Source organism: Seriola lalandi, unplaced genomic scaffold, assembly GCF_002814215.2.
Source record: "Seriola lalandi dorsalis isolate HSWRI2012SDOR001 ecotype SW California unplaced genomic scaffold, Sedor1 jcf7180002054885, whole genome shotgun sequence".
Taxonomy (NCBI): domain Eukaryota; kingdom Metazoa; phylum Chordata; class Actinopteri; order Carangiformes; family Carangidae; genus Seriola; species Seriola lalandi.
This window is the reverse complement of record NW_019525437.1, coordinates 3,192,729-3,219,719: the sequence shown is the minus strand read 5'-3', so window position 1 is coordinate 3,219,719 and position 26,991 is coordinate 3,192,729. Positions and strand designations below refer to the sequence as shown.

General features: G+C 41.8%; 1 protein-coding gene across 3 annotated transcripts in view; it reads right to left on the bottom strand.

Moving 5' to 3' along the window:
* The window catches only part of pik3r3b (phosphoinositide-3-kinase, regulatory subunit 3b (gamma)), a 199,488-nt gene that overhangs the window by 2,898 nt on the left and 169,599 nt on the right, over positions 1 to 26,991 (bottom strand). Inside the window, exons 1-6 of one of the 3 annotated variants that reach the window (XM_023428724.2) lie at positions 12,493 to 12,974; positions 3,763 to 3,898; positions 3,218 to 3,316; positions 2,681 to 2,861; positions 1,246 to 1,371; positions 828 to 1,147 (exon numbers count right to left, since the gene is read on the bottom strand). In XM_023428724.2, the coding sequence (XP_023284492.1) occupies positions 828 to 1,147; positions 1,246 to 1,371; positions 2,681 to 2,861; positions 3,218 to 3,316; positions 3,763 to 3,898; positions 12,493 to 12,607 (977 nt within the window). In that variant the 5' untranslated portion in view covers positions 12,608 to 12,974. Of the gene's footprint in view, positions 1 to 827; positions 1,148 to 1,245; positions 1,372 to 2,680; positions 2,862 to 3,217; positions 3,317 to 3,762; positions 3,899 to 8,270; positions 8,458 to 12,492; positions 12,975 to 26,991 lie in introns of those variants that run through there. The other 2 variants (XM_023428725.2, XM_087180021.1) reach the window with 2 other exon arrangements.

The following is a 26,991-nucleotide window of genomic DNA, read 5'->3' as shown; positions in this document are numbered from 1 at the left end:
GGGGGGGGGGGGGGGGGTCACCGCATGATCACAGGGATACAAAACTTTTCTCAACTTTTTTTCTGTGAAATACTGGGAACTTGTACATCTTTAGGCCCCAGAGAATATTTCAAATAAAATTATTTGAGGAGGTTCTGTTTAAAGGTCCCTTATAGTATAAAAGGCAGATGTCCATGTGTTTGATTATAAAGCAGGTCTAGGTTCTATATTAATACAGTGAAAGTATCAAAGCCTCAGTCCACAGAGAAATGCACACAGCCTGTATTCAGACACTGAGCCTTAAAACGAGCCATCAGGAGTTCTGGAACTTTGTGATGTCATAATAAAGCTGGCCGCGCTCACTGACCTGTTGTTACTAGAGCTCCAGAGAGCAGCCTGAGAGAGGAGATGTAAAACTTTACTGAGATGGTTTTTGGTTCTTACAACCTCAAATATATCTTTTTATGGATCAACACTTAAAGGAAAGTATGGAGCTTTAAAATGAGACCATTTTCTCATTCAACTTGAGCATAGCAGGGATGAAAAGTGGGACCTGCAGACACAGTCTGAGGCCAACATAAAAGCAAGAATACTGAATTACTTGGAAATGTTCTTCTCCTCTCAGACTTTAATGAGTCAATGTCTGTCAGTCAACATGAACTGAACCCTGGAGCAACACAGGTTACGTCATAATGTCCATGTTGACAGACTACTCTTATAAAAGGAGCAAGTTTAAGGAAGAAGACAGGCAACACATAATTGGGTAATTTTGATAATTTATCATAAAAAACTTTCTAACACAAAGTTACTTGACCTCATTATGGTTCAACTCCACACTCTGTACTTACACAAGATACTGGTCCCTGATCTTGCGGAGCTGTATGAGGTCGGGCTTCAGGCTGTTCATCTTTTTGTCCGTCTCGCGGTTGTCCATGGCTTGTGTCTTCAGGTCCTGCTCCAGCCGCACCTTGCTGTCGTGGATCTCCCCGAGCCGAGACTTGAGCTTCTCGTAGTTCATCATGATCCGCTCGATCTCCTTGTCGTTGCCCTCGCGGTGGAAGCGCTCGATGTAGTCCTTGCTGTAGCGCTCCTGCGTGTGGCACTGCTCCTCAAAGATCTTGATGGTCTCGTTGAAGGCTTCGATGGCCGTGCGCTTCATCTGGATCTCCTAAAGGAGGAGGGAGGAAGTGGAGGTGAGTGAGTGGACAAGAAACTTGATTTTTTTTTCTGTTTCTGTTCAGTCTTTATATGTGAGTGGGTTTTTACCTGTGACGTCTTGGTGTATTCTTCGTACAGTCTGTCGTACTCTTTGCTCTTCTCCTGGTACTGATTGTGGTATTCCTGGAGCTTCTTCCCAACAGCATCAATGTTATCCTCTTTCACCAGCTGGTCCTGAGGGATGGAAGAGGAGAGATGACAGCATTAAAGAGTGAAGACAGGACGAGGATAAAGGGAAAAGCCATGTGTCAGAGTGTGAGGTGTGAAAGAATAAAGAGCTGTTTGTAATTAAGGACAGAGGGAAAAGTGCATGTGCATGTTTGCTCCCTTCACCCTGGATTCTGCTTACTGAGGGCGACTCCTGAACAGGCTCGTTAATAAACCACCCACAATGCCCTGGGTGTACAGCAAGGTGTGCGCGCTCGAAGATATTGCTTCACTCTGAGTAATGACTCGCCTAGCAAATGAGTGGAGCGAGGGAGTACGGGAGGGAGGGAATAAATGCGATGACGGCCCTTTGACATGGTGGATGTGTGCAATTATTTAGGGGAGTGTGGCATGAGGGCCGTGGAATGGGGCAATATTTCAGCGAGCAGTGATCCTGCTGCCGCTGCAGTTTGGAATGGAAACACCAGGCACAAGCCACCGGGTATGGAGGGAGGGGTGGCGGGGGTGTTATACAGGGAAATGGTAAGGATGGTGTTTCAGATGCAGATCACATTTGGCTTCTCGGCTTCATCTCAGACAGACGAGATGAAGACTTGCAGTCCAATACAAGCCACCAGAAAGGTTTTAAACAAATGCAGTTCAATCAAATACTCAGGAAACAAAAGTGAACACACCTGAACTATTAGAGCTGCATTCACTTCACTGCACACAACTACAGTATTTTAACACCTGAGCATTACACCTCTGTGTGTTGGTTGAACATGTCATGAGCTGCTGGATAAGGTTGAAGTTAAATGCATCCACACCAAACAAGGAAAAGTAGTTTTCTTTGTGCAGGGGGCCCCGTTATGGTGAGACAGGAGACACAAACTGTAGAGGACACGTTTGTCTAAAATATCACTTTTTACTGTAACATTAAGGCAGAGGATCCCATCCTTTGTTTCTTAGCATTTTCTTTTTCATTTTTTGGGGTATTTTTTTGGGAGGAAAGTTGAAAGAGACAAGAAATACAGGAGAAAGAGTGTTGGGAAACCAGGGACCTGCTGCTCAGGGCTCAATATGTCCACATTTTATGTGTCTCACCCACTAGGCCATTGGGATGGTATTATAGACCTCCTAGGCTGTTTGGACTTCAGCTGATTAGCTTATGTCACCAAGTCTTTGTTTTTCTAAAACAAAGCTGGTCACTAAAATGTTACACTGAAGACCGAGGTTGGATTTGGATTTTCCCATTAAATTAAGTTATAACACACAATGTGTCTTGCTGGATGTGTGCGTGCGTGCGTGTTTGTGTGTGTGTTTTCTGTGTGCAGACCTGCTGGAAGCGGGAGATGGGGTACATGAGCTTGACGTCCAGCTTGGTGTTGTACTGAGCCAGAGACTCGTGTCTGTAATGGCTGATGAGCTCCACCACCGAGCCGAACGTCAGGGGGTCGGAGAAACCGTACTTCCCGTCCCGGTGGTAGATCTTTATCAGCTTGTTGTTGCCCCCTTTCCTGAACACGAGAAGAGAGAAAAAAAGAGAGGCAAGGAGATGAGTACATATCCACCTGATTCAAAGAGACAGATTCTTGTTAGTATTCACACTTTAACAGCTCCTTGTTCAGGGCTCAGTTCCCCCTGAAACACTATTTCCAGGGCAATGGGGGATTTGCTCCAATTTAGCAGGATGCTGTGTCTGCAAAATGCTTTAACACATGATTTTCCTCCAACTCCAGTTAACTAGAGGGGTGCTTGTATAAAAGTGGAGCAGGAGAAGCACACCGCCACTCCCTTCCAGCCTCCATAAATCCCCCTGTGGTTTTAAATAACAATCCATTCATGACTCTGTGACACAAACTAAAGAGTTTACCTTAGTGTGAGCGTGTAGTCTCCCTGCATCTTGGTGGAAGCGTCCCGCACCAGGAAGGTCCCATCAGGCATGTCTCTGAGCTTGTCATTCACCTCCTCCCTGAACACAACACCAGAACGTACAGAGAAAAGCAGTGTTTGAGTTGGTTGAGTGATCTGTGCACAGATGGTGTTCATTTTGAAAAAGTCTGCGTCCAATTATCAGTGGCAGGCGTTGAGGACTTTCCCCGCAGCCACACACACACACACACACACACCTCACAGTAAACAATCCATCAGCTAAATGATGGTGGGAGGGACTGGATGGACTGGTCCCCGCCAACAGAGTCTCTGCTCTGCATGAGTGTGTGTATGTTTAAGGTGGCAGACTGGCTGTCTGCACTGTAGGTGTGGTTATCATCTGACTGTGGCTGAGAACTAACCAACACTTAGGAAGGTAAAGCAGAGACTGAGGCGGTTAAGTCTCGTCGCTTCTACAGATTTACACCAAAAAAAGTAAAAATTTTACAACAAGGATTTCTGCTGCCAAACATCACAGCCACTCACCTGGATATGTCTCCCCAGTACCATTCAGCCTCTTGCAGTGAGCCTCCTGCTCCACCGTCCTTGGCGCCGTTGTTGCTGCCCCCTCCCACCCCCACAGAGGAGGTCTGCTGGGGCTTTGCTGGCTTTGGAGGAAGAGCTAGAGGAGGGAAAGAGAGAATATGTCACTACTGAAACAGACTCTGTTTATATACACGCTGGGGGTTCCTTAGCAAAGTTTAACCAGAAATGATTAGAAGCTCTCAGATATTTCACATTAATATTTAGAATTCTTGCAGACAACCTGTACAGTGGACTGTGTGACCACCTTAAGAGGTCTCGGACTTTGGACTCCACTGTGCACAAACAATTACACCAAAAATGAATGTTTCATTATGAGACATGAGTACATGCTTCATATGCAAATTTCACCACAGAGGCCATATTTATATCTCCACACAAATGCAGCAGCGGTGCAGTTGGTGACCGTGTTATTAATCACACGGGAAAACAGTGACAAACACAGCCCATACATCATCACGGTAATTATTCTATGCGTCATAAACCACATACATCGCACACACACATTTAGGAGGCTTAAAGCAGTTAGTTAAAGTTACAGGCTTCCTATAAGAGAGCTCCAGTCCTGAGGAGGGATGTGGATGTTTGTTACACCTGCCAGCACTCTGTTTTTGTTTCTCCTGTTTCCTGTTCATCTTCTATAGTTGTTATCACAGCAGAAATATGAGTTTTTAAATTTCTGGTTTGCTCTCAGGATCCTATGGTTTTCATATGTAACAAAAATACTAACTTTAATAAGTTTATATATTAAACAGACATAGGGAATGATCAGGTATAAACAAAGACCAGAAAAAAGCTCACTGCTATCCAGTCTGTGTGGGTTAAATACTGTACAGCCTAATGGAAGCTTAATTATTAAAGAATAAATTCCCTAACCTCATTACAGAAAACACTATAGTGCAAAAAGTTTCCATCTTGCTTGTGATTGTGTGTATTTATTCTCTGAAATGTGAATTCTTTGAATTAAATTTGACATTTTATTTGATTTAGGCAAAGTATGGCTGCTTGTGTTTAGACATCATTCAACAATCTTCAAAGTAAGGGATGAAAAATCTTGTCAATCTTATCAACAATATCCAGCCCTACCAATAATCACAGATTGAACTTTTAAATCTGGTTAATAAGAACCAACCCAGAGCAGCGTTTAACAGTCTGGAGGCGAATGCAGTCTGAGTGAATACAGGCTAGAAAACAGCCTAACACACAGCAGCACTTGTGTTTGCTGCAATGCTGTGTGCCAAACAGAGCTAGCCTGAATATGACCCATAATAAATAAATACACACACACACACACACACACACACACACACACACACACACACACACACACACACACACACACAGTGAAGCAGACCGAGGTTTACAAGTCTCCAGGCACATCTGGATACATTTTAAGCAACAGAAGTGTAATTACTGGAGAGCTCCTACATCACAAATCAGTTTACGCTCTCACACACAAACACACACACAAGGGGAAACATGCAGATTAATCTACACCACCGGAGCAGCATTCTCCTACAGCAGAGCATCAGTGAACGTTCAGACAACACACACATGACCAACAGAAACAAGACAGGGGAGTTCCCACAATGCAGAGGGAGAATTGAATAAGACTCCAGAGGTAAGAGAGCAGATATGATCTCTGTGCATGTGCAGTGAACACGATCATTACTCACTTCACTCACGGCTACTGTGTTACTGTAAGTGAAGATATCCACCCTCACCACCACAACCTATGGGCTATACTGCTAAATTCACTGTTTACATTTCACAACTGTACATTTCTATAGTACAGTTTGTCTTGACAGCTGCATTAACTGCTTTTTCTGGCCACTTGAGTGCAGCAGATCAAGCTGAAAATAACATACACTTATGGCAAATATGTCAGCTGTCCAGTTAAATAAATGCAAGTCCAAAATTCACTCTGCTCCTAGCTCTGATTTGGACGTTAGTGTATATACATTCTGTTTTTATGAAGTGTTCAATAAAAACTAGTTTAATTATGACACTTTTAATATTCAAATTTCTGTACAACTGTAGCTACAGACTGGTGCGTGGGGTCAACAACCTTTACTTAGGGCCACAAAGGCTTTCACCTGCCTCCACTTGCTACTTTATAATGTCTGTGGTTTCAAAACACTTCAGAGATGCATTTAGAGAGAAGCAGAAATGCATGTGAATTCACAAAGAGAACTGATAACTGGTAATAGTGGTGAATGTTAACAGCCTGAGGCCTTCTGCTCACTTCATGCTGAGAGGACCTCATCAAAAAACGTTGGACTGCTAATAAAAAAATAATTGGTACAAACACACACACAGATTTTCAGTTCAGAGGAGGTAGGTAGGTTCACAGTGACAGCTCCTCTTCCTCTCCTGCTCTTTGTTCTCCTTCAATCCTTCTGTACTTCTCACTTTTTCCTCTCTCTTTCTCTCTCTCGTCACCATGGCAGGCAGTCACCGCGGCCAAAAACTGTCATTCTGCAGCTGCACTGTTCCCCTCTGTCAGCACTTTACGGACACACACACGGACACACACACGGACACACACACACACACACACACACACACACACACAGACACACACACAGACACACACACACAGTGGAAATTCACTTCATATTTAAATAGAAACCTTTGCTCAATTGTCAGCAACACAGAAGACTAAACAAAGTTAGAATAGTTTAAAAATGATCACTGAAACACACTGTGCTAAGTGTGTGTGTCTGTGTGTGGAAGTATGTGGAGCACACAAAGTACAGTATCATACAGGACAATAGGTGGGTCACCAAGGCTGCAACTAATTAAATCTTTCATTATTGATTGGTCTTTTCTTAAATTTCTTTTATAATTTGACAATGATATGAAAATGCAAAAAACTAATTTTACACAACAAACAAGTTTGATCTTTTTTTGTTTTGAATTGTCATCAGCAATAAAATTGTCATTACTTTTTGACTATGACTTCATTTCAGCCTCACTATTAGAAACAGGACAATGAACACACACACACACACACACACACACACACACACACACACACACACACACACACACACACACACACAGTGTCCTTTGTTGCAAAGGTTCATAGGAAACTTGAAGCTTTAAATAAAACCAGAGGCAGTGAACTCTGCAGCATCTGCGGAGCCGAACCCTCCGACACACCGATCAATACATCTCATTGGTCTGTTATTTTAAAACATCTGTCCTGCACAAAACAAGTCAAACTTACAGACTGACAACCATCCAAACAAAGAGGACACAGTCAGAAAATGTGATAAAATGTGAAAACTGATCATGTTGCACAACTGTAGTGTCATAAATCTGAGAAAATATCACAGCCACAACTACTGCGGGAAACACTCAGAGCGAGGGACTGTGAACAAAGGGGACCGTCAGTGCAACCTCCCCTCCTCCCCCTCGGCAGACAAAGGAGCAGCGCTCTGCCACACACACACACACACACAAACACACACACACAGAAAGAGAGAGAGCGATATCACTTGTCATCACACATGCAGGCACAAACCAACAGCGCTCCTGAACAATGACCATCAGCACAGACTGACACACACACACGACAAACACACAAAGCATCAGTATGGGTCTTGGTCAACCTCTGGCAACACGGCAAGCTTAAAAAAATAAAATAAAATCACGTGTGCACACTCCAGCTGATCAGGGCTACAGCAACAAAGATCTTCACTGCAACAAGAGTTAACACACCAAAGTGAAATTACCGCCCAGACTAAAAACTCAAAGCACGAGGCAGGAATCAACTTCACCAAAGAAAGCCGCTTTTATTTCCACATCTTTACATCTGGGTGAAGTAAGAAGCTGTGTGTGTGAGCATCTACAGTATGTGGGTGTGTTTCAGTGTCATGCCTGTGAAAGCACGCACACATGGAGGCACCTGACAGCTTTCCTCTTCCAATCTAGGTCCAAATTTCTACCACAACAAGGATTTAGTCAACTAATATTTTAAATTGCTTTGACAATTAAGGTGTTTTGTATTAAAATTATAAACAGAGAAAAGCAGCAACTCTACAGATCTGAGAAGCTGGAACCAGAGGGGTTTTTACTTTTAACAAGTGACTCTCTGATTGTTTGAGCACTAATTCCCACAAACTGAACTACAAAAGCACAAGAGCAACAGGGAAACAATACACACAAACGCGCGCGCCATGCGCGCACGCACACACATGCACTGGAGGCTTTGGGTCGTGTGCCGCCAGCTGAATGACAGAGGAGGAGGGGGCTGCAATGACAAGACAGAGGGAAAAAAAGAAAGAAAGAAAGTGTGAAAAAATGCAAATAAATGGATGTAGAATGGAGAGAGAAAAGTGGGTTAAGCAACTGAGAAAGAAAGAAAAATAAAGACAAAGATAATAATAAGAAAAAGAGAAAAGAACCAGCCCAAAAGAACAAATCTGTCCTGTTCAGTCTCTTACCATCCTCCACCATCGTGCTCTCCGTTAACTGCATGCTGCCACTCGTCTCTCAGCTGTTTCCCTCCTCCCTCCTCTTTCTCTCTCTCTCACTCACTTACTCTTCCTCTCTCTCTCTCTTTCTCTCTCTCTCTCGCTCGCTCTCTCTCCTCCTCTACCTCCTCCTCCACTGCCACCTCCTCCTCCTGCTCTATGCTCTGTCAGACTGAAGAAAAGAGCGAGCAAGGCTGATCCTAAAAGACAGATGACGCGCTAACTAATCCCTGCACGGAGGCCCGCCCCCTCAGCCAATCAGGAGACAGTGAGGATGGGGGGGCAAAAGAGGGAGGGAAGGGGGCCAGACCTCACAAGAGAAAGGAAGAAAATAGGAAGGTGGAGTTGCCCAGTGGTATATCTATTCCCTCTGGGTCACTACGCACTCACACACACAGCAGCGCAGCATCAAGCGTTAAATCAACAGGTTGTTTCCCGACTGGCAGCTGAAGGTGTGTGAGAAACTCATTTATTCATTCATTCACTCTCATTTGAGTGAACTTAAAGCTTGAGCCTGTGGTGACATCTTCGAACATCCAAAAATAAAACATATTCAATTAGCAATGAAAAGCTGGAACCAGTAAATATTTGGCATTTTTTTGTTTAAAGCAAAAATGTGAAAACACAAAAAAACACAATTACAATTACATTTTAGCAGCTACTGAATTTGCATGTGAAGGGAGCCATCTCCAAGACAACTGGGCAAACTCTATCCACGGACATAGAAAGCTACACAAAAAGGCAGTTAGTGGACCTTAAGTTGGTATTCTTTTGTCAAATCTCCAAGATCATATTCTGCGATAGTTTTGGACACTTTTGTCTTGAATTGTAGGAGGTTTGGTTTGCAGTAGGTTTAGTTTATGTTGAAATTATGATCCTCATAAAAGGTTCTTATCACTTAGCGACACATATAGACGGCAAACATTCGGTGGATTACGTCTCCTTTGGGCCACATGTCAATCCAATCCTGCAGATGATGATTACGTCCTGTATGTAAAGACGCTTTGACACATGAGTGATGCCACAGACCCACTCAGTTGCTGTCATTTATAGCATGTGTGTACTACAGGTCAATCATGTATATTTCCCATATATCTTCCAAAACAAGATGCTTTAGATTTCTGAAATGCTTTTCTACTTCATAGATTTCGATTTCTGCTCATTTCAGTGTGATATGCAAATAAAACTGAACTTGAACAAACATGGAAATTCTATGTTAAATTTTATGACAAAAATATTGCTTCAAATCATTCTAAATCATCTTTAGGCAACAGAACTTAGTTTAAAAAGCATAATATGATTATATTATCAATATATCATTCCACTGAAAGACTAAGAAAGGCAGCTTTACAGCTTCTATTGTTGGCGAAGTAACATTTCTGTTGCATAATAATGCAGCGTAAAGGGCAGATTGATTTGTAAAATCTGCACCACATTACCACAGTTGCACAAAATCAAATGCAGACATCATGTAAACTCTGAGGAATGCAGCCTTCAAGCCTGTACGAGCTGATTTTCATGCTGTTCTACATGTGAATAGAAACTAGAACAAGAAAGTCATGTGTAGCACATGGGAGCTGCTGGAAATGAGCTAAGACATGCAAAAAAACTCTGACATGGTCCTTTAACAATAATACCCCGGTGATTTTCCATTGAAAGATGAGACTCATCGTTAAACTCACATTCTCTCACACACACACACACACACACACACACACACACACACACACACAAAGTTGCTGGTGGAAACGCAGGCTTTGCCCTCCCCTGGGGGGGCGGTGGCACTCCACCTGTGCTAATCACCCCGCACACAAAGGCAACACACACACACACACACACACACACACACACACACACACACACACACTTTAACTGTCACTGAGGCGTTCACGTTTGAATTCCAGTGTAATAAATATTCTAATGAACATCTGCGGGACGTTCATCTTCTATTTTCTCTATGTCTCTCCTCATCCCTTTATCATTCCTCGCTGCCGTTTCTCCCCCCCCCCATCCCATCTCTTACAGCCTCTCTATCACCAGCCCTCTCTCTTAGCTTTACAGATTACATGTCAGGTATGTTAAGACAAAGACACAAGCATACACACACTCTCTGCAAACGATGAGACAAAGACACGCTGACAGTCAAAAAAAGATGTAGAGAGGTTTAGGTGATGTGATTGATGGTGAGAGGGGAGACACACACACACACACACACACACACACACACACACACACACACACACACACACACACCGTAAAAGCTGTAAAAACATTCTGCAGGTATGAGCTACTGAAAAAGTGAATCTGCATTGTCAAGAAACTTGAATTAAATGTTACTAGTGAGAACAGGGTGATTTGATCAACTTTTCACACCAAATCATCTCGGATCCTTCTGTGAAAACTACTTAGACTCATTCTGACTGCTCTGAATTTTATTTCACGTTCATCACTGAAAACACTATTTATTGAAAGGAATCCCGAGTCCACAATACACTGTTTTGTGCATATTTCTGTCCTGCATTATTCACAGCATGGATTGAGCACAAATGCTCTGCTAACCTAGGACAAAAACAGCTTTTAGTTGGTTTTTTTTGGATCATTATTTTTTTTCAACCATGACAATGACTCCACATGTAAAGCATGAAAGAGTGAATGACTCTGGGTGTAATAAAAACCAAGGTCCAGTGGCAGTTAAGTGTGTGAATCACCAGCAAAGAGCCAGTGTGTTACATTTACATCCACCTACGCATCGAGAAGCACTGTCCATTCAGGAAAAAAAAGGAGGCGTTAACTTGAAATAAGCAGAAAGAGGCTATAGATACTGCACCAGTCCACTTCACTTAGACTTCAATATACATCAAATAAAAGATTGCAATGTGGCAGTGGTTGCATCTGAAATGCTTTTTTTTTTACACTGGGTGAAAATGCATCCAGGATTAGTTTAATTCAATGTGATCTTATGGTGGAAATACTTTCTTTGATAAAGCATCTTAACCTAAAGGGGTTGTATTGAATTATCTCTGCAGTATGCGAAAGATAAGACATAATAATGTCACTTTACGGTGGCTGCAGAGTATACAGTACCTCTCAATAGACAGATGGGGGAAGAGAAAAGAGGAGAAAAGGAATAGAGCTACTGGGCAAACTGTATGCTTGAGGAGGGGAGGGGAGGGGAGGGAGAGAGGGGGGTCAAATGACACTGGCACAATTGCCGAGGAATGAATGAATGAATGAAACACATTCAGTTCTAGTTGACAGTTGTCTATAAAGGAGCACAAAGAATTAAAGAATTATAGCTGCATGTCAGCGAGGGATGATATGGTTATAAAATGCTCCGGAGCTTTTTATTCCCGGTTTCGCTCATTATTCCGGGTCCCTCTCCCAGTCTCCCCCCTCCATTCCCGTTGTCGGCACCTGGCAGAGCTGATGTCGATGGAGCCGTTTCATTTACTTTGATTGCAGAGCAATAGATTTGCTTAAGTGCAGGGAGTTGCAAAAAAGAGTTGTTGGCCTCAAGGAGCAAATTCGCTTACAATGAACCGCGTTAACGTTTTGTGCACTTTAGTCTAAAATGATTCAGGTTGCGATTATCTGTCATCTTTCCCATTCATTTATCATACAAAATCATATGCAGATGGGCAGAGAGGGATTTCGGCTGCCTCCATGTACAGACTTCATGGGACTATTGTCTGGCTGCTGCTTTGGAGAGCTGCAGCTACTGTGTCAGAGCTTTAAAAAGGGGCATTTCTGCTGTAACAGATGCACCAGACATCAAGAAACAACGAATAATATGTTTTAAAATTTTGTCAGTTCAGCTGGAAACTGTTATTATGACTAAACTAAAAGATAAAATGTCGCCAAGCTCCAGTTGCCTGCTTCCCGCTAGAAAAAAAAAAAAAAAGATTAAGCTAGGCTAATGTACATTTTCAAGCAAATGTGGAAAGTGCAGCGCTGCCAAAAATGGGGGAAAAAACACCACAAATGAGCAGGACACACGTGAAATCCCTCGAGAAAGACGACCAAAATATTGCTAAGGACTGGGGGGGGGGCATAGTTCTGAGAAGCAGCGGGATTTGCGCTTTAAAACTTTCCACCAATTTCAACAAGACACCACAACACCTCCTCACTCTCTTTTCCCAGCTACCTAACGTCCATGTCCGTTATTAGCTTCGGCTGTCACCGGCCTCCTTACCTGGCGGTTGGTCCATTTCCAGATAAAATATCAGCTCTGTGGAGTAGGGCATCATCACGTCCCTCCAGTCTCCTTCCTCACCGGCTTTTTCCGTTGTCCAAACTGTATTGTACATTGCTTTTCGCGTGGCTTTATTTGACAAAAAAGCTTATAAAATGCGAACGGTTGAAAACGACAAAAACAAAAAACCACGGATTAAAAAAACACTTGATTTATTCAGCTAATCTATCTATCTACTTGGAAGTCTTGTATCTGAATCCCTGCTTCAGACTGGAATAAATAGACGAACTGTGTACAGCAAGCACCGGGCTGCGACTGCTCCTTCCGACATAATAATAATGTTAATAACTTGGGGCTCTTCATGAAGGCTCTCTGTGTATATGTATATACATATATATAAGCGTCCTTTAAATGGTGAGAAAGTAGATGCCAGCTCTACATTTCAGTCCCCTCTCCTTCTCCTCCGCTGGTACCGGCGGCTTACTAGCTTCATTTTAAGAAGAGCACTGGCAAGAGGAGGCTGGCGGGGGCTGACAACGGCTGGGACAAACCACTCCACCGCGGCTTACGGGGGAGAACACACTACTTCTCTGAGCGTTACACACACAAACAAAGAAACACAAATATACCCTTACCCTAATGAATAATATAAAACTAATTTCAACATCACTCTTATATAACTCCAGACGGTAATTATTCCATGCACCCTTTCTATCTGTGTTCTGTTAATACGGTGTTAACCCTATCTTACACTCAGAGTGGTTACCCCTGCCTTTCTATGGCCAACCGCTGACCGAACCTGTGCGCGCATGCTCAGAAGATGAATTTCAAAGCCAGTAGGGAAATTACTTCAGCCTCATAAGAGCAGGTTACAAATTCTGTGGTTTTCCAGTGAGATCCTCACCTTCTTACTGACAAACTGCATGTGACTGTCCTTTTTATAGTCTATGGTGGCTACCCACTGGCGGCTGCTGGTTCACACAGCAGCAGCAGCAGCATACTGGGATATGACATAACAGGCAACAAGAACAAGGAACTACTTTTTTTGTTGTTGCATGTTTTAGCCCATTTATTACAAATCACGCATGCTTTATATTTCCAAGCACACCTGAATGGTTTTACATTTGTGAATGCACTTTCCCTACCTTACAGCAGATACTGGTTTCTATTCATTTCCATACAGGCATGGAAATCAACTTGAGACAAGGAGTTGAGTTATGTAATCCATCACTGTTCAATTACCATGCCTGGTTTAATTAATTTTTCCATATAAAACATATAAGTGTGACAAAAGCCTAATATATCTTCTTCATCTGTCATCCCAAAAAACATCAATGAGTCACATTGTGGCACCTACATACACCATTTTAATCCACCAATGAAAATAGTCCCCAGCACAGCATTATTTCCACTCAAGCTAAAAGCTACAGTGCCCAGCTGTAGGCAATGTCTTGGTCCTTTTAAAAATTATTATAAAATTACACATTTCAGAGCTTCAGAGATGGACTGACATTGACTTGTAGATAATAAATAAAATACAGTAAAATGCCAGCCCCTCACTTTGAGGTTATCACAGTAAATGTGGTGCGTAAACTTTTCAAATGAATCTACTCTTTCCCCTGGATCAGCACCACACAAAGTGCTGACAATAGCGGAATACACAAATCAAGCAAGATTCAAGTCTCAAGTTGATTTTCATACCATAGTGAATGAATTCAAATTAATTCATACAAGGGCTGACTGAAATGTAGAAAAAATGCATTTAAAACCCATATCATTAAAACGATGTCAGGAAAATAGTCAGCAGCAATGTAAAGTGGAAAGACACAGAGAGTCTAATGTCTCTGAGATTATAGATTATGTCATACAGACTAGACTGTGATCTACCTTGAGTTTATGCACCCACGTCAGCAGCTATCCACCTAGCTGTAGCGCTCTGTTCAGCTGCCCTGTTCAGCTGCCCTGTTCAGCTGCCCTGTTCAGCTGCTCTGCTCAGCTGCTCTGTACAGCTGCTCTGTAACCGAACCTATACTACCCTATAATACACTATCAAATTAAAATTATACTAGCTTTGTTAAAATTTTAAAGGACCCCCTGTCCCAGTGACAATGGAAAATATATTCTCTTTGATCATAATGCCCCTTTTCCGCTGCAGCGATGTGTTTGTGGAGCTACAGTTTGTTTGCTCAGTGGGTTTATTTAACTCCAGAGGAGGAAAAGGTGCCATTTAGAACATGAACCAACCTACAGTGATGTAAGTGCAGTTACAGTAAATGATTGGAAGCTTAACTATGAGCTTAGGGATGCTAGAGAGGAGCAAACATGTATTTAGGAAGCCTATAATAAAGGGATTACTGCACACTTGCATCAAAACACACACCTGCTAAGATGGATATTGTGGATTTACAGGATTGTTGGTACAGGTCTGTTTCAGGACTTATCTGCAGGACTTCTTATTTTCAGATTTTGCTCTTTTAAAGCTGCTGTAATCAACATTTCTATATTAACAATGGATCAGATGATTATGAGTCCTTCATAGTGACAAAACAGAAAACATCATCACCAGACTTTGCAGTTCTGCTATAGAATCTTATATATGAACATTTGGGTTCATTGTTTAGGTTTAATAGTCAGTAGCTTTAACGTATTAAGTTTTTTTAAAGTTCTAAAACCCGATTCTGTGTTACCTGCCCATCAAAAAAAGTTAAGGACTAGCTGAGTTGGTAGAGACCACAAACAGAGCAAAAAGGAGAGCGATTAACAGACTTTAATTAATCCAGTGTCTCTGCTGGATTTGTAATCAGGCAACTGTTTGATAACATGAATGCTGTATCAACTTAAACGTGATGACATATTACTGTTGTCTTTATAGCTTTGTATGTATGTATGAACTTTGGAGATTGGATATTTCTGTTCACTTTCTGTTACAGGTCTTCACTTAAGTCCTTGGTCCTAGGAGTCTCAATTCCTCGTAATCAAAACCACGACTAGGACCCACGTGGTTTGGGTCTAAATTATATTAAGTCTAATCTGGTTGTGTAAGGTCCTGTTGTATTAGCTCAGGGGTGTGTGTCATTATCTATAATATTCAAGATTACTGGTACAGACTTGCTCTCAGATTTGTTTCATCAGAAAAAAAAATTTCTATTACAATATATTATATTATCATATTATTTATCTATTTTAAGTATTTGATATTGCCATTTTGCAGTTTTTCTTTCTTTGTACTGTCACTTTGCTGCTGTAATACTGTAAGTTTCCCCACTGTGGGACTAATGAAGGAATATCTTATCTTATCTTTTACACTGATTCTTTTATCAGCTTGTTCATTGCTGGAGCATCAAGCTGCTGCCAGTATTGGTGTTCTCCCTCTGTTTGGGTCTGTTTGGGACGAATGCATTTTTGTAATGAGTGTAATGTAATTATCCTCAGGTCTCTTCAGACCGGGTCTGACCATCCTCTGATCCCTTTAAAAATAATTCAGATGTTTCAGAACAGGTCCAACACTTAAAATTGACGACGACTTCTACTTTCTCTCACTGCGGCTGTATTTTGCAGACTTAAAATTGGATAATAATCTGTTTAGTTCTTACAAATATGTTGAAATTGTGCATTTATTTCAATAAAGACTGGCTAAAAAAAAGTAAAACTATGAGCCCATAACTTCCTCTCTTGGCCTCTGTTCCTACTCTAAGGACAGAAAGTAGAGCACTTTTAAGACAACAAAAAGAACAATGGCTTCATCATGATTTACATGAGCGCACAGTGGAGACCCAGACTGGCTCAGACCCCCAGTCATCCACATGGTAATCTCCTGCTAACAGCCTCATATCAATACAATATCTTCAGATGGGGGCTGCTGCCACCAGTAATTACAGCTGCTCTGTCTATCTATCTGTCTGCCCGCTGTCCTACTTCAGGGAGCAACAATAAATGAAAGGTCTGCTCCCCAATCTGCCATCCATCCATCCTGTCCTCCCTCTACATCCACCCACCCACTCATCCATCCATCCATCCATCCGTCCGTCCATCTCTCCTTCCCCTCCCTAAACTCGTCTGTCGCGTCTGTCCATCACAAGAGAAGAAAAGGAGGAGGACGGAGGGACCTCTTGCCCCCCCCCCAAAAAAAGAAGACGGGGGCTAGGGGAATGTTAGTGAATGAAATCTATTTAAAGCAGCACACACACACACACACACACACACACACACACACACACACACATATTGATTGTGTGTGTGTGTGTATGTGTATGTGTGTTAGGGTGGGTGGGTGGTTGTTTCACAGATGGCTCGTGCTGGACACACACAGCCCAAAGCTCCTCTCTGTCAAGTGTGTCGAACAGGTTTAATTGCTGCTGCCGCTGTGTGTGTATGTGTGTGTGTGTGTGTGTGTGTGTGTGTGTCTGTGTGTGTGTGCAGCCAGGCAGATGGATCTCTAACAATGACACAGGAACTGACTCTGCCCCTCGTCATACAAAAGAGAAAGAGAGAGGAAGAAGGAGGGGCAGACGGAGGGAGGAGGATGATGGGAACAGCAGTATTAATCTGCGCTGTCCCTAGCCATCAGCACGCTGCTCCCCATTTAACCTTCCCAACAATAGAGCAGAGTGGCATCAAGTGGCCTATTTGCATAGTGTATGCATAATCACATATGAAGCGTAGTCACATATGATCCAACCCCTCCCAAAACTCCAAATAAACCCTCAAATTCTAATTATGTGTCCATCCACCTGTTTTAGGGGCAGTTTGAATCTGCATATGTATATCTAAAGAAAAACATAATGCCAGAAATGAAGAGAAAATGACACAAAAAACTTTTAAAATCCTGTCTGATAATGCAAAAAATACATAAATAAAGAAATAAATGCAATAATCATTGAATATGATGCAACAAGTCCTCCAGCTTCAACAACCACACAGGTCGCTCGTCCCTACCCTGGGATACCATCACTTAAGTATTTAATGTTTTCTCCTCTTAAACTTAAACGTAAAAAATCACTCAAAGACAGTTAGATTGTTGCACAAAAGACCGTAGCAACCAAAGTTGACCATGGTGAAGTTCCCGTCCAAAAAACGGGAGGATGAGATAACTGGTATCACATGTGCTTATGGCAGCAAATCAACAGTCTCCATGGAAACAGTGGAATTTTACTGCTGTAAAATCTCTCTCATTGCTGTAAATTTCTTAACTTTTTTCCTTAACTAAGGAAACCCCTCAGAGATTCTGCGCAATACCCTTAAGTAACCCCCTCAGCTAAGAGGAAATTAAACCTTAAGCGTCATACTTAAGTAGAAAACTTAAGGTGTTTTATGCAACCAGCCCCAGAACTCACTGACTGCAACCCAAATTTTAGTGCTAAGTGGATGGATACACTGTGGTTCATTAACAAACTGTTGCATTACATCTCCGTAACAGAGATGTTGGTAGACTGCTTGGTAGGCTTGTCAGAGAGTCAGGCTAGCTGTGTCTGCCTGCTTCCACTCTTTATGCTAAGCTAAGATAAACTAAGCTGAGCTAAGCTAAGCTAAGATAGCCAAATCCTGACTCAAACTCTGTACTTCACAGACTTGAGACTGAAATCCATCCGAACGTCTCAGTCTTGGAAAGTCGGCCAACCGGCTGATTTGCTCGTGTGTCACATCATCTCCAACCACAGAGCAGAATAATGAAGCGGTCATATGTGGCCCAAACAACATTAAAGATAAGTTGTTATAGACTCACAAATCAATAATTTAATCCTCAGGGAGGGGCCGTTGTGCAGAAGGAGGACCTCTACTTTGGATTCTTGTTGTACACTTTAGTGATTATGCTTCTGTATTTTTATTTAAGGGGAAAACAAATGATGCAGATTTTGTAGTTTTGCCAGTTTCACTTCTAAATACTTCCTCTGGTTTGTGTTTGTGTGTGTGCGGCACAGAGAATGCAAGAAAAGACTCGTGCATGTGTGCATGAGAAAGAGAGAAGCCCTAGGTGAGCTCCTGGGAATCAGGTGTTGAGTTTGCCATTTCTGTCACCATAGAGACCAAAAACGTCCAGTGAGGCGCTAACAGTGTCTCCTTTAAGGGGCTTTAAGCACAGACAAAGGTGCTGTCTGGAAGCTCATATCACATGCCGCCTGCTGAGCTGAATGCAGCGGGGGAGCACAAATCCATGCAGGCATGATTTTTTAATCACCAAGGCATGTCAAACCCTAAAGTAACACAACCTCCTCAATTTTGATTTTTCTATAAAAATCTCCTGCTAAATACATTTTTTTTCTCCAAGTTTTGCAATATCACATAAATTTCCTGCTTCTGCTTGTTCCTATTTCATTTTCTCTGTGTGAAGCTTATGTTGAGGAATAATTTTATAACCCAAGATGGCTGCACAGATATTTAAGATTAAGTATTGTGAATCATTTTATATGCAATTCCCCGAAATCCATCTGAACATAGTTGATGGCATGCTTCCTAGAATTTAAAATACAGTGTTTGGCCATGAGGCGTATATGTTTGAACTCATGGCCGCACCTGTTTGTCTATCAGGGTTTAGTCATACATGTTTTATGTACTTCAGTCTAGCAGATTATATTTAAACTGTAAGAAGCAGACAGAGTTTTCAGACAAAGCTGATGTCTAAATATGTCCCTGGAAACGTCAACTGCTACTGCTGCTGCTTAAGAACAAGCAGTTCAGTAAACTAGATGTAATCTGTGGTTTTCTACATGTGTGTGTGTGTGTGCAGAGTTTGCATCTGTTTTAAGTTGTGCACTATCTATTTGTGTATTTGAGGTCAAACACCACCTGTGCCCCAAGCTGCAGCTGCCAAAATCCACATCAGAACACCGTGTCATGTTCTACTGCCACAGAATAATATAATGGTTTAACTCAAACCCAGCTTTGTGAAATGAGGTAGAAAGGCAGACGCTGTGAGGAGTGAGGCACACAGTGACACACCTGAGAGGGGGTGTCATGACCCCCCAGCACCTGGGACAAGCAGCTTGTCTGCATTATTGTCTGTATCGTCTAAGAATTTCCTTACATTGAAACAAAGAACATAATACTTTATATCGTACGGCCAAAAGTATATGGACACATACATTTGACCAGTGTGTGACGGTCTGTTTCTCTTGTTATGGACTAAACCCCTTAGTTCCAGTGAAAGGAAATGATAATGCCTCAGCATACAGGTTTTTTTTTTTTTTAATACAACAGTGTCCTTTTGTGTTTTTCTTTTCAACATGACAAAAGTCAGCTCCATACAGCAAATATTTTCCCAGTTTGGTGCAGAAGAATTTGACTGGTCTGCACTGAGCCGCCTCTGACAGCTCAGAGTGTGAGCCAGACCTGATCACTACACATCACTGTTGGCTCTCACTGATTCTCCTGTGTCTCAATGGGAGAAAATCCCTGCAGCTGGGTTCAACATCTGGTGGAAAGACTGAAACCAGAAGCCTGTTGGAGCAGCACGTTCAGCTATCACATAAGGGTGTAATACTTGTCCACATACTTTTGACCATGTTGTTTCAGCATGTGTGACAGTAGCTAAAAAACACTGGATGAGGCAACAGAAAAAAAGTTGTATATTTGACAAATATGCCGTGAATCATCCAAATCATTGCGCACAAAAGAGACGTAGGTTTCAAATGTGTTGCGAGTACATGTAATAACACCCAGTGGGAAGAGGGGAAACGAAAGAGTGCATTAGCCAAAATCTACACATACAGGTGTCAGGTCAGGTCTCAAATATGCCGTTGTTAGGTGAGTTCAGGGGTCAGTTTCACAAAGTTGGTCCGGTCTTCATGTTAGTCAGACCGTTTAGCAAAAATACAGACCTCATTGACAAAAACATTGGACACCTTACCCCCAGGCTAACTTAGGCTTAAGACCAATGTTACCATAGTAACAATCAGTGACCCCTGAGCTGACCAGTAGCACCCAACAACAAAAAACAAGATTTGCGTATTCATGTAAAACGTTCTTGTAACTGTTGAAATCTTCCAAAAGACAGAGCTCAGTGGTTGGATGTGGTTCCTTAGTCGGCCATTTTTTTTTTAATATATTGAAAAAAATCTTAATTTACCCAAAATTCACTGTACCACACTCCATCTTAAGATAGTCAAGAACTAAACTGCTTTGTGCAATGGATGAATTCAGACGTCTATTTGTTATATTAGCCAAAGTCTTTATCTTTGTGAAACCGGCCCCAGGTGAGAACAACACCGAAATCAACCAATTCATTCCAGTCAGGCTCTTTGCAGCCTGTGCATACACCTAATATACACTCAATTGTCAGTTTATTAGGAACATCCAATGAAGCTTAAAGTAGATGTAGACAGTTGTTGATTCAACTGTATGATCATCATGGAGGATGTAGTGTGTGTAGCTGTGTTACATTATACGGAGGTGTTTCTGTTATTTAGCCCACTCTCACTGATATAAATGGGGTGGAGATCCAGTTTATTTCAGAGTAGACTGAAAGATTGTAGTTATTACTTTAATCATTCCATGGTCAAGCCCCAGGATATATTTGATACATATATATGGATATATATATATATATATATATATAACCCCACCACCAGTCCCTCGGCCTGAGCTTGAAACTGAAGGAGGCTGTGCATGATCATGGAGGATGTGGGCGACCAAACACTAACAAAGGACTTTTTAAATGCAGTGACTTCTTTAAAGTCTAATTTTAAAAAAACATTTCTGAATTAAATGACATTTCACTGGACATCGATGTGGACTGAATCATTTGCATTGTCCAATCATGAGACACTCAGGACTAGGGTCAGGATATCCTGCTCTCTGCTGGTCTCAGCTTTATGCACATGCAGTATATTACTGTAGTATTATTTAAATCAAATACATTAGGTTCAAAAGACTTATCAACGACTTAATAGACATGTATTGTCCTCTACAGGCTGCTCTCCTCATACAAAGACCAGCAAACACTTTGAAGTGGAGGATGACTGGATCAGTCAGATTTTTCTGGTGAGCTTCTATTTCACTCAGAGAAATTGAGTTTTTCTCCCACAGCTTTTACCAACAAATGGGAACATGTGCAGTTTTCAGTTTTGTGTTTTATAGGTTTAATTGCTCCCCTGAGAGGGCATGTGTCTGTGTGACTTTCTGTGTGTGTGTGTGTGTGTGTGTGGTGTAATAAAGCAGTGATTCAGAGAGAGACACAATAGTGTTGTATATCTCCCCGACGTGTTCCCTGGTGTCAGAGAGTCACTACTGTACAATCTATCAAGCATGCGGTTAAAGCTTTTTTTTTCGTTTAAAGGAGAGCCTGCAAATTGCACATTTGCTGTCATGGGAGAAACAGAAGCAGTGGACTGAGGGAGGGAAGGATGGATGAAAGGAGGAGGAGGAGGGAGGGGAGGAGGCGGGATCCTAATCTGCCCGGCTGCAGTGCTAGACTGAAGCAAACGATGCAGGAGAGACAGAAAGAGGAAGAGAGGAGGGGAGATGAAGCTTCACTTGTCCTGAAGTTTCAGTCGGGACAATGATTGTCTCGTGGATTTAGGAATAGCAGTGCATTAATGTATGAGTGTGTATGTGTGTATGGGGGGGGGGGCGTGTTGGACTGTACAGTGATGATGAGGCTGTGGTTTGCTCACTGCCTGCTCTATTTCTGTGCTTATTATCCATGGCCCTCAGCGCTTTTCATATTTTGTCTGCCGCTGTAATAACTAGAGTGGAAAGTACAATTTAACTGTAGACGCGAATAGGCTGCTAAACATAGAAATTGGTGAAGTGGGGTCTGGGAGAGCACACAAACACACACACACACACACACACACACACACACACACATAAGAGAATGGTTGCATAATACGGTGCAGCACTTTTGTATATATTATGCATAAGCATTTTTGGAGGGTGCAGGGACGTACACAGCGTGTCATCCACCAACATCACCGCAACAATTATCATTAAGATGCACAATGTGACTGAGCAGTCACCTCTTTGTTATCATGGTGTTTTCAACGTAGATCTTCTGTTGTTGTTAATACAGCAACATGCAGACATAAACACTGTCTTTGGTTTAAGATCCCAAAGTTTTCTAAGATAAAAAAAAAAAAATTTGATTCAATTTGGGGTAAATGTGCAAATATCTAGAATATTTAGATTTGATGAGATGGTGCAGCCTAGACCGATGCAGAATTTAGATTAATAAACAACAAGCAGATGCATAAAATCTAGCATGTAGCTTCATAATCATACAGTGTGGAAAAAAGTTTGCACTTTGATGGTTTGAGTTTCCTTGATGATTGAAAAAAAATGTAATAATGTAGTAATAAGCTTTATCTATATAGCAGCTTTCAAAACACAGTTACAAAGTGCTTTACAAGACAAGATAAAATTGAGTACGAACATAAAAATGAATGATAAAAAAATAATTTAACAACAGTTTAATGTTTTACAACATTGGGGGTGCAGAAATGAGGCACAGTAAAAATGAGATCAAACAGTCTAAAATGATTAATCGATAAGAAACAGGAGGATGACTTAATATAATAATAGATTTTATGACGTTAAAATTAGATGCAAAAAAAGGTAACAGGACAGAGGAGTTAAAGTTTTACCTCTGCAAAGGGCTGAGTGAGGGTTTAGAAATAGGATTAGATTCGGTTTTATTAATGAGGGTCCTCACAGGTATAGAATGTGTGTGTGTTTGTGTGTGTTGAGTATGCAATCATGGTGTCAGTGGGATAGAGCCACTGCAGCGAGCCATGCAGAGAGGCCATATTTTCTGCTGCAGTTACATATGGCCACTGAAACACTGTTCCCTCGTGCATGTAGTGTTTAGAAGTATTTTCACCAGAACAATAACATTTGTGAACACACATTTTCCCGTTAAATTATTCAGCTTGCGTGTGTGCGATGAACTTCTGACTGTGTACACAAGATATCACCTCAGTTTGTATCTGTGACAAAACGATAAGATACTTATTTAAAGCTCCATATTTTCCTCTTCTCCAATGTTTTATTTGAAGGGTTGATCCATGAGAAGATATATTTGTGGTTTTAAGAACAAAAAACCATCAATGTAGTTTTACATCTCCTCTCTCAGGCTTCTCTCTGGAGCTCTAGTAACAACAGGTCGGTGAGCCAATCAGATCTGATTTCAGGTAAACACTCAGAGAAACCAAATCCTGCATGGTTTTGGATGGCATGGAGGGCATGGCTGAGAGCGGTGACTGCTTTGTTGTGACATCACAAAGTTCCAGAAGTCCTGATGGCTCGTTTTAAGGCTCAGTTTCTGAATACAGGCTGTGTGCATTTCTCTGTGGACTGAGGCTTTGATACTTTCACAGTATCAATATAGAACCTAGACCTGCTTTATAATCAAAGAAGACACTGACATCTTTTATACAGTAAGAGATCTTTCAAATTATGTTGAGATAACCACATAAACAATTAATCAAATCATTTTGACCCATGTCCTCTCTAGAGCTCATATACAGTAGTTCACTGTATATTATTCTTGTGATTTCAGAAACATTTATGCAGTTCCCAGGTGAGAAAAAAAAAATTCAGAGCCACAATACAAATGCAGAACAAAGGAGCTCAGCAGACCCCTGCTAAGTGCCTTTTCTTCTGAGTGAAAGAGCATCTGCAGGGGTAAGACCAAGCTTAAACATCATCGACTAGAAACCATGCTGTAGTTCACATCACAGAAGCCGGGTTTGATGCATCACTGCCTCCAGTGGATCCCTGCACATTGGATTTCCATCGGCTGCTTTGGCCTTAGTGAGCTGTGCGCTGGCCGCGAGTCATGTGCACTCCAGCTCAAGCACGCCGATTAGCTTTGCTGCCTCAAACTTTCCAGCTCAGCTAATTCAATGAGGAGCTTTCCCCTAACTTAGCTCTCTTGATCTATCCTCTGTCCACTGAACCAGTGGACTCATTAGTATTGAGGGTGGATTCAGTTCCTTTCCTGGCTTTGACTGATCCTGCCTCACACAACCGAACCAGTGAAAACCGCTCCACCTGTGCAGACTCTTGTTGTCTCACGCTGCAGGCAGCCAGACAGATGTGAAGTCTCAAAGAAACTACAGGATATGAGAGAGCGTTGTTTGGATTTTGATGGGAAAACTAAGGAATTTATATGCTGTATGTATTAACTATGTATTAACTTTCATACACAAAATCCTATTTACACTCAGCCAGGGTTTGGATGAAGTTCAGGAATTACTTCTATCCAAAGACTCCGAGGAGAAGCTCCGAGTTAGTCACACGGGAAACGATAGCAGGATCGGGAGTAAATGTGGCAGGATCAGGCGAAGGCCAGATTCGAAATGACAAAACCATTTTAGTTTAGGGTCATGAAATGAAATTTGTTGCTTATCCGAAATTCAGAAAGTCCTACTTTTACTGTATCAACAGTGGGTCTTTGGATAGAGCCTCTGAAATAGTCACATGGGAAATAATAAATTGGAAGTGTAAGTAACATGATCAGGAAAGGCAAGATTAGAAATGATGAAAGCCATTTTAGCACAGGGTGATAATGTGTAATTATTTGCTTACATTAAAATTCCATTCGTTCCTACCTAGAGGATTTAGATAGAAACTATGTAGAACAATTACAGGATATGGTGTTCAAGTAACAGGATCGAGTGAAGGCCAGACTAGGAATGACAAATTACATTTTTGTACAAGTCATGACGTGATTATTTGATAAATTTAAATTCTAATTCATACCTATTTTTATTTTTACACCATCGGGAGTAAAAATGACACAGTCAAGTGAAGGCCAGATTAGAAATGAGAAAACTCAGTTTAGCATGGGGTAATGTCTGTTTTTTTTCTGAATTTAAATTCAGAAAATAATGCATGGGAAATAAAGGATGTTTAGTAAAAGTAATGAGGGCATTCTCACTCCTAAGTTGTCATATACTGACGCTTGCATGCATCACTTTTTAATGCCTTTAGCGACATTTTTCAACACACAGGGTCGTTCAACGGACTTCCACTGTTCTCTGCTGAGCTGAAAATTGATGGATGAGTCAAACAATCCACAGCCTGCTGTATGCTTATGTGTATTGGGTGAAACATCATTATGGTTTTGAAGTCACAGTGAACTTTTCTTGAGTTAAACCAGACCACAGTCTTTTACTCTAGATATTTGGGACTGAGAAGGTGTTGAAGTAACAGGATCAGGTAAAGGCCAAATTGGACATAAAAAATACAATCTAAATACAGGTCCAGGACGTGATTATTTTCACTACTTAAATTAAGCACATGATATTTATGCCCATCCAGGGACTTAGTCAAGAGGGACATAATTACAGAGTTTGGACTGAAAGTAATAGGATTGGGTGAAGGCAAGAATGTAAGTGTAAAAATTCATTTCATCTCGGGACCATGGTGTGTGATTATTTGCTCAATTTAAATTCAGAAAATCATATTTTTACTGTATGCACTCAGGGACTGTGGACAGAAGCTCCTGGATAGTCACATGGGAAATAATTACAGGGACACGGAGTATCAGTAACAGGAGTGAGCGAAGGCAAGATTGAAAATGACAAACACTGAATTTAACTAGACAGGAAGAAATAAACCAAGCAGGAGAGGGAGGAAATTTCACCCTCTCTGTACAATATTTGATGTTAAAAGTACTAAAAATATGATTGTGACTGTTGCAGTGAGATTTTTTTTGCTGTTGCAGTCAAAAATAGCGACGATGCTTTGCCCTCTCAACCTGATCTGCCTCTGTTTTTGGGTGCAGTGGACAGTCCGAGAGCCACACAGGGACACGGCTTTAGAGCAGAGACAGAGAGGGGAAGGGCAGGAGATAGATGACACACACACACACACACACAAACACTAATTTACACTTTCCAGCTGAACCAAACCCAAATCTCTCCATCTCCTCTCTTTTTCAGATTGCAATATCATGCTGGCACACAAGGTTGAAACTCTCCTCGAGCATCTGCGTCTCTCTTTTTCGCTTATGTCGCTCTGTTCATCTGTTGATCTGGCTCTTTGTTTTGCTTGCTTTCAGATGAGCAGACAGACAGACAGACAGGCAGGCAGACAGACAGGCAGACAGACAGACGGACAGACAGACAGAGCAAAAACCGAGACGATCCGCATCTCTTCCTCCCTCTCTGGGCAGGCAGACAGAGCCGAGCAGACAGGAGCTGAGTCGGTAACGGGTGATGTCATCCTGCAATGTGAGCATCCCCGTGGTCCTGATCCCATGATGCAACACTCTGGTGACACTGTGAAACAGGTTGCTGCTGCTACTGCTGCTGCAGGCTGCATTTAAAACTGCTGAGCCGCCTCTCTCTTTCTCCTCTTCTGTTTCTCTCTCTTGTTCTCGTCTTTGTTTTTGGCTTTGCATCTCTTCTCCATTTCACTGCCCTAAATAAACTATTCCCTCATTACTCCCTCTCTCCATCTCTTTTCGCTGCCCTACATTTTCATTGTTTCTGTTTTTTTTTTCACTTGATCAGATCCCTTCAATGCCATCCTTCCTGCCCTCCCCCTCCTCCTCCTCCT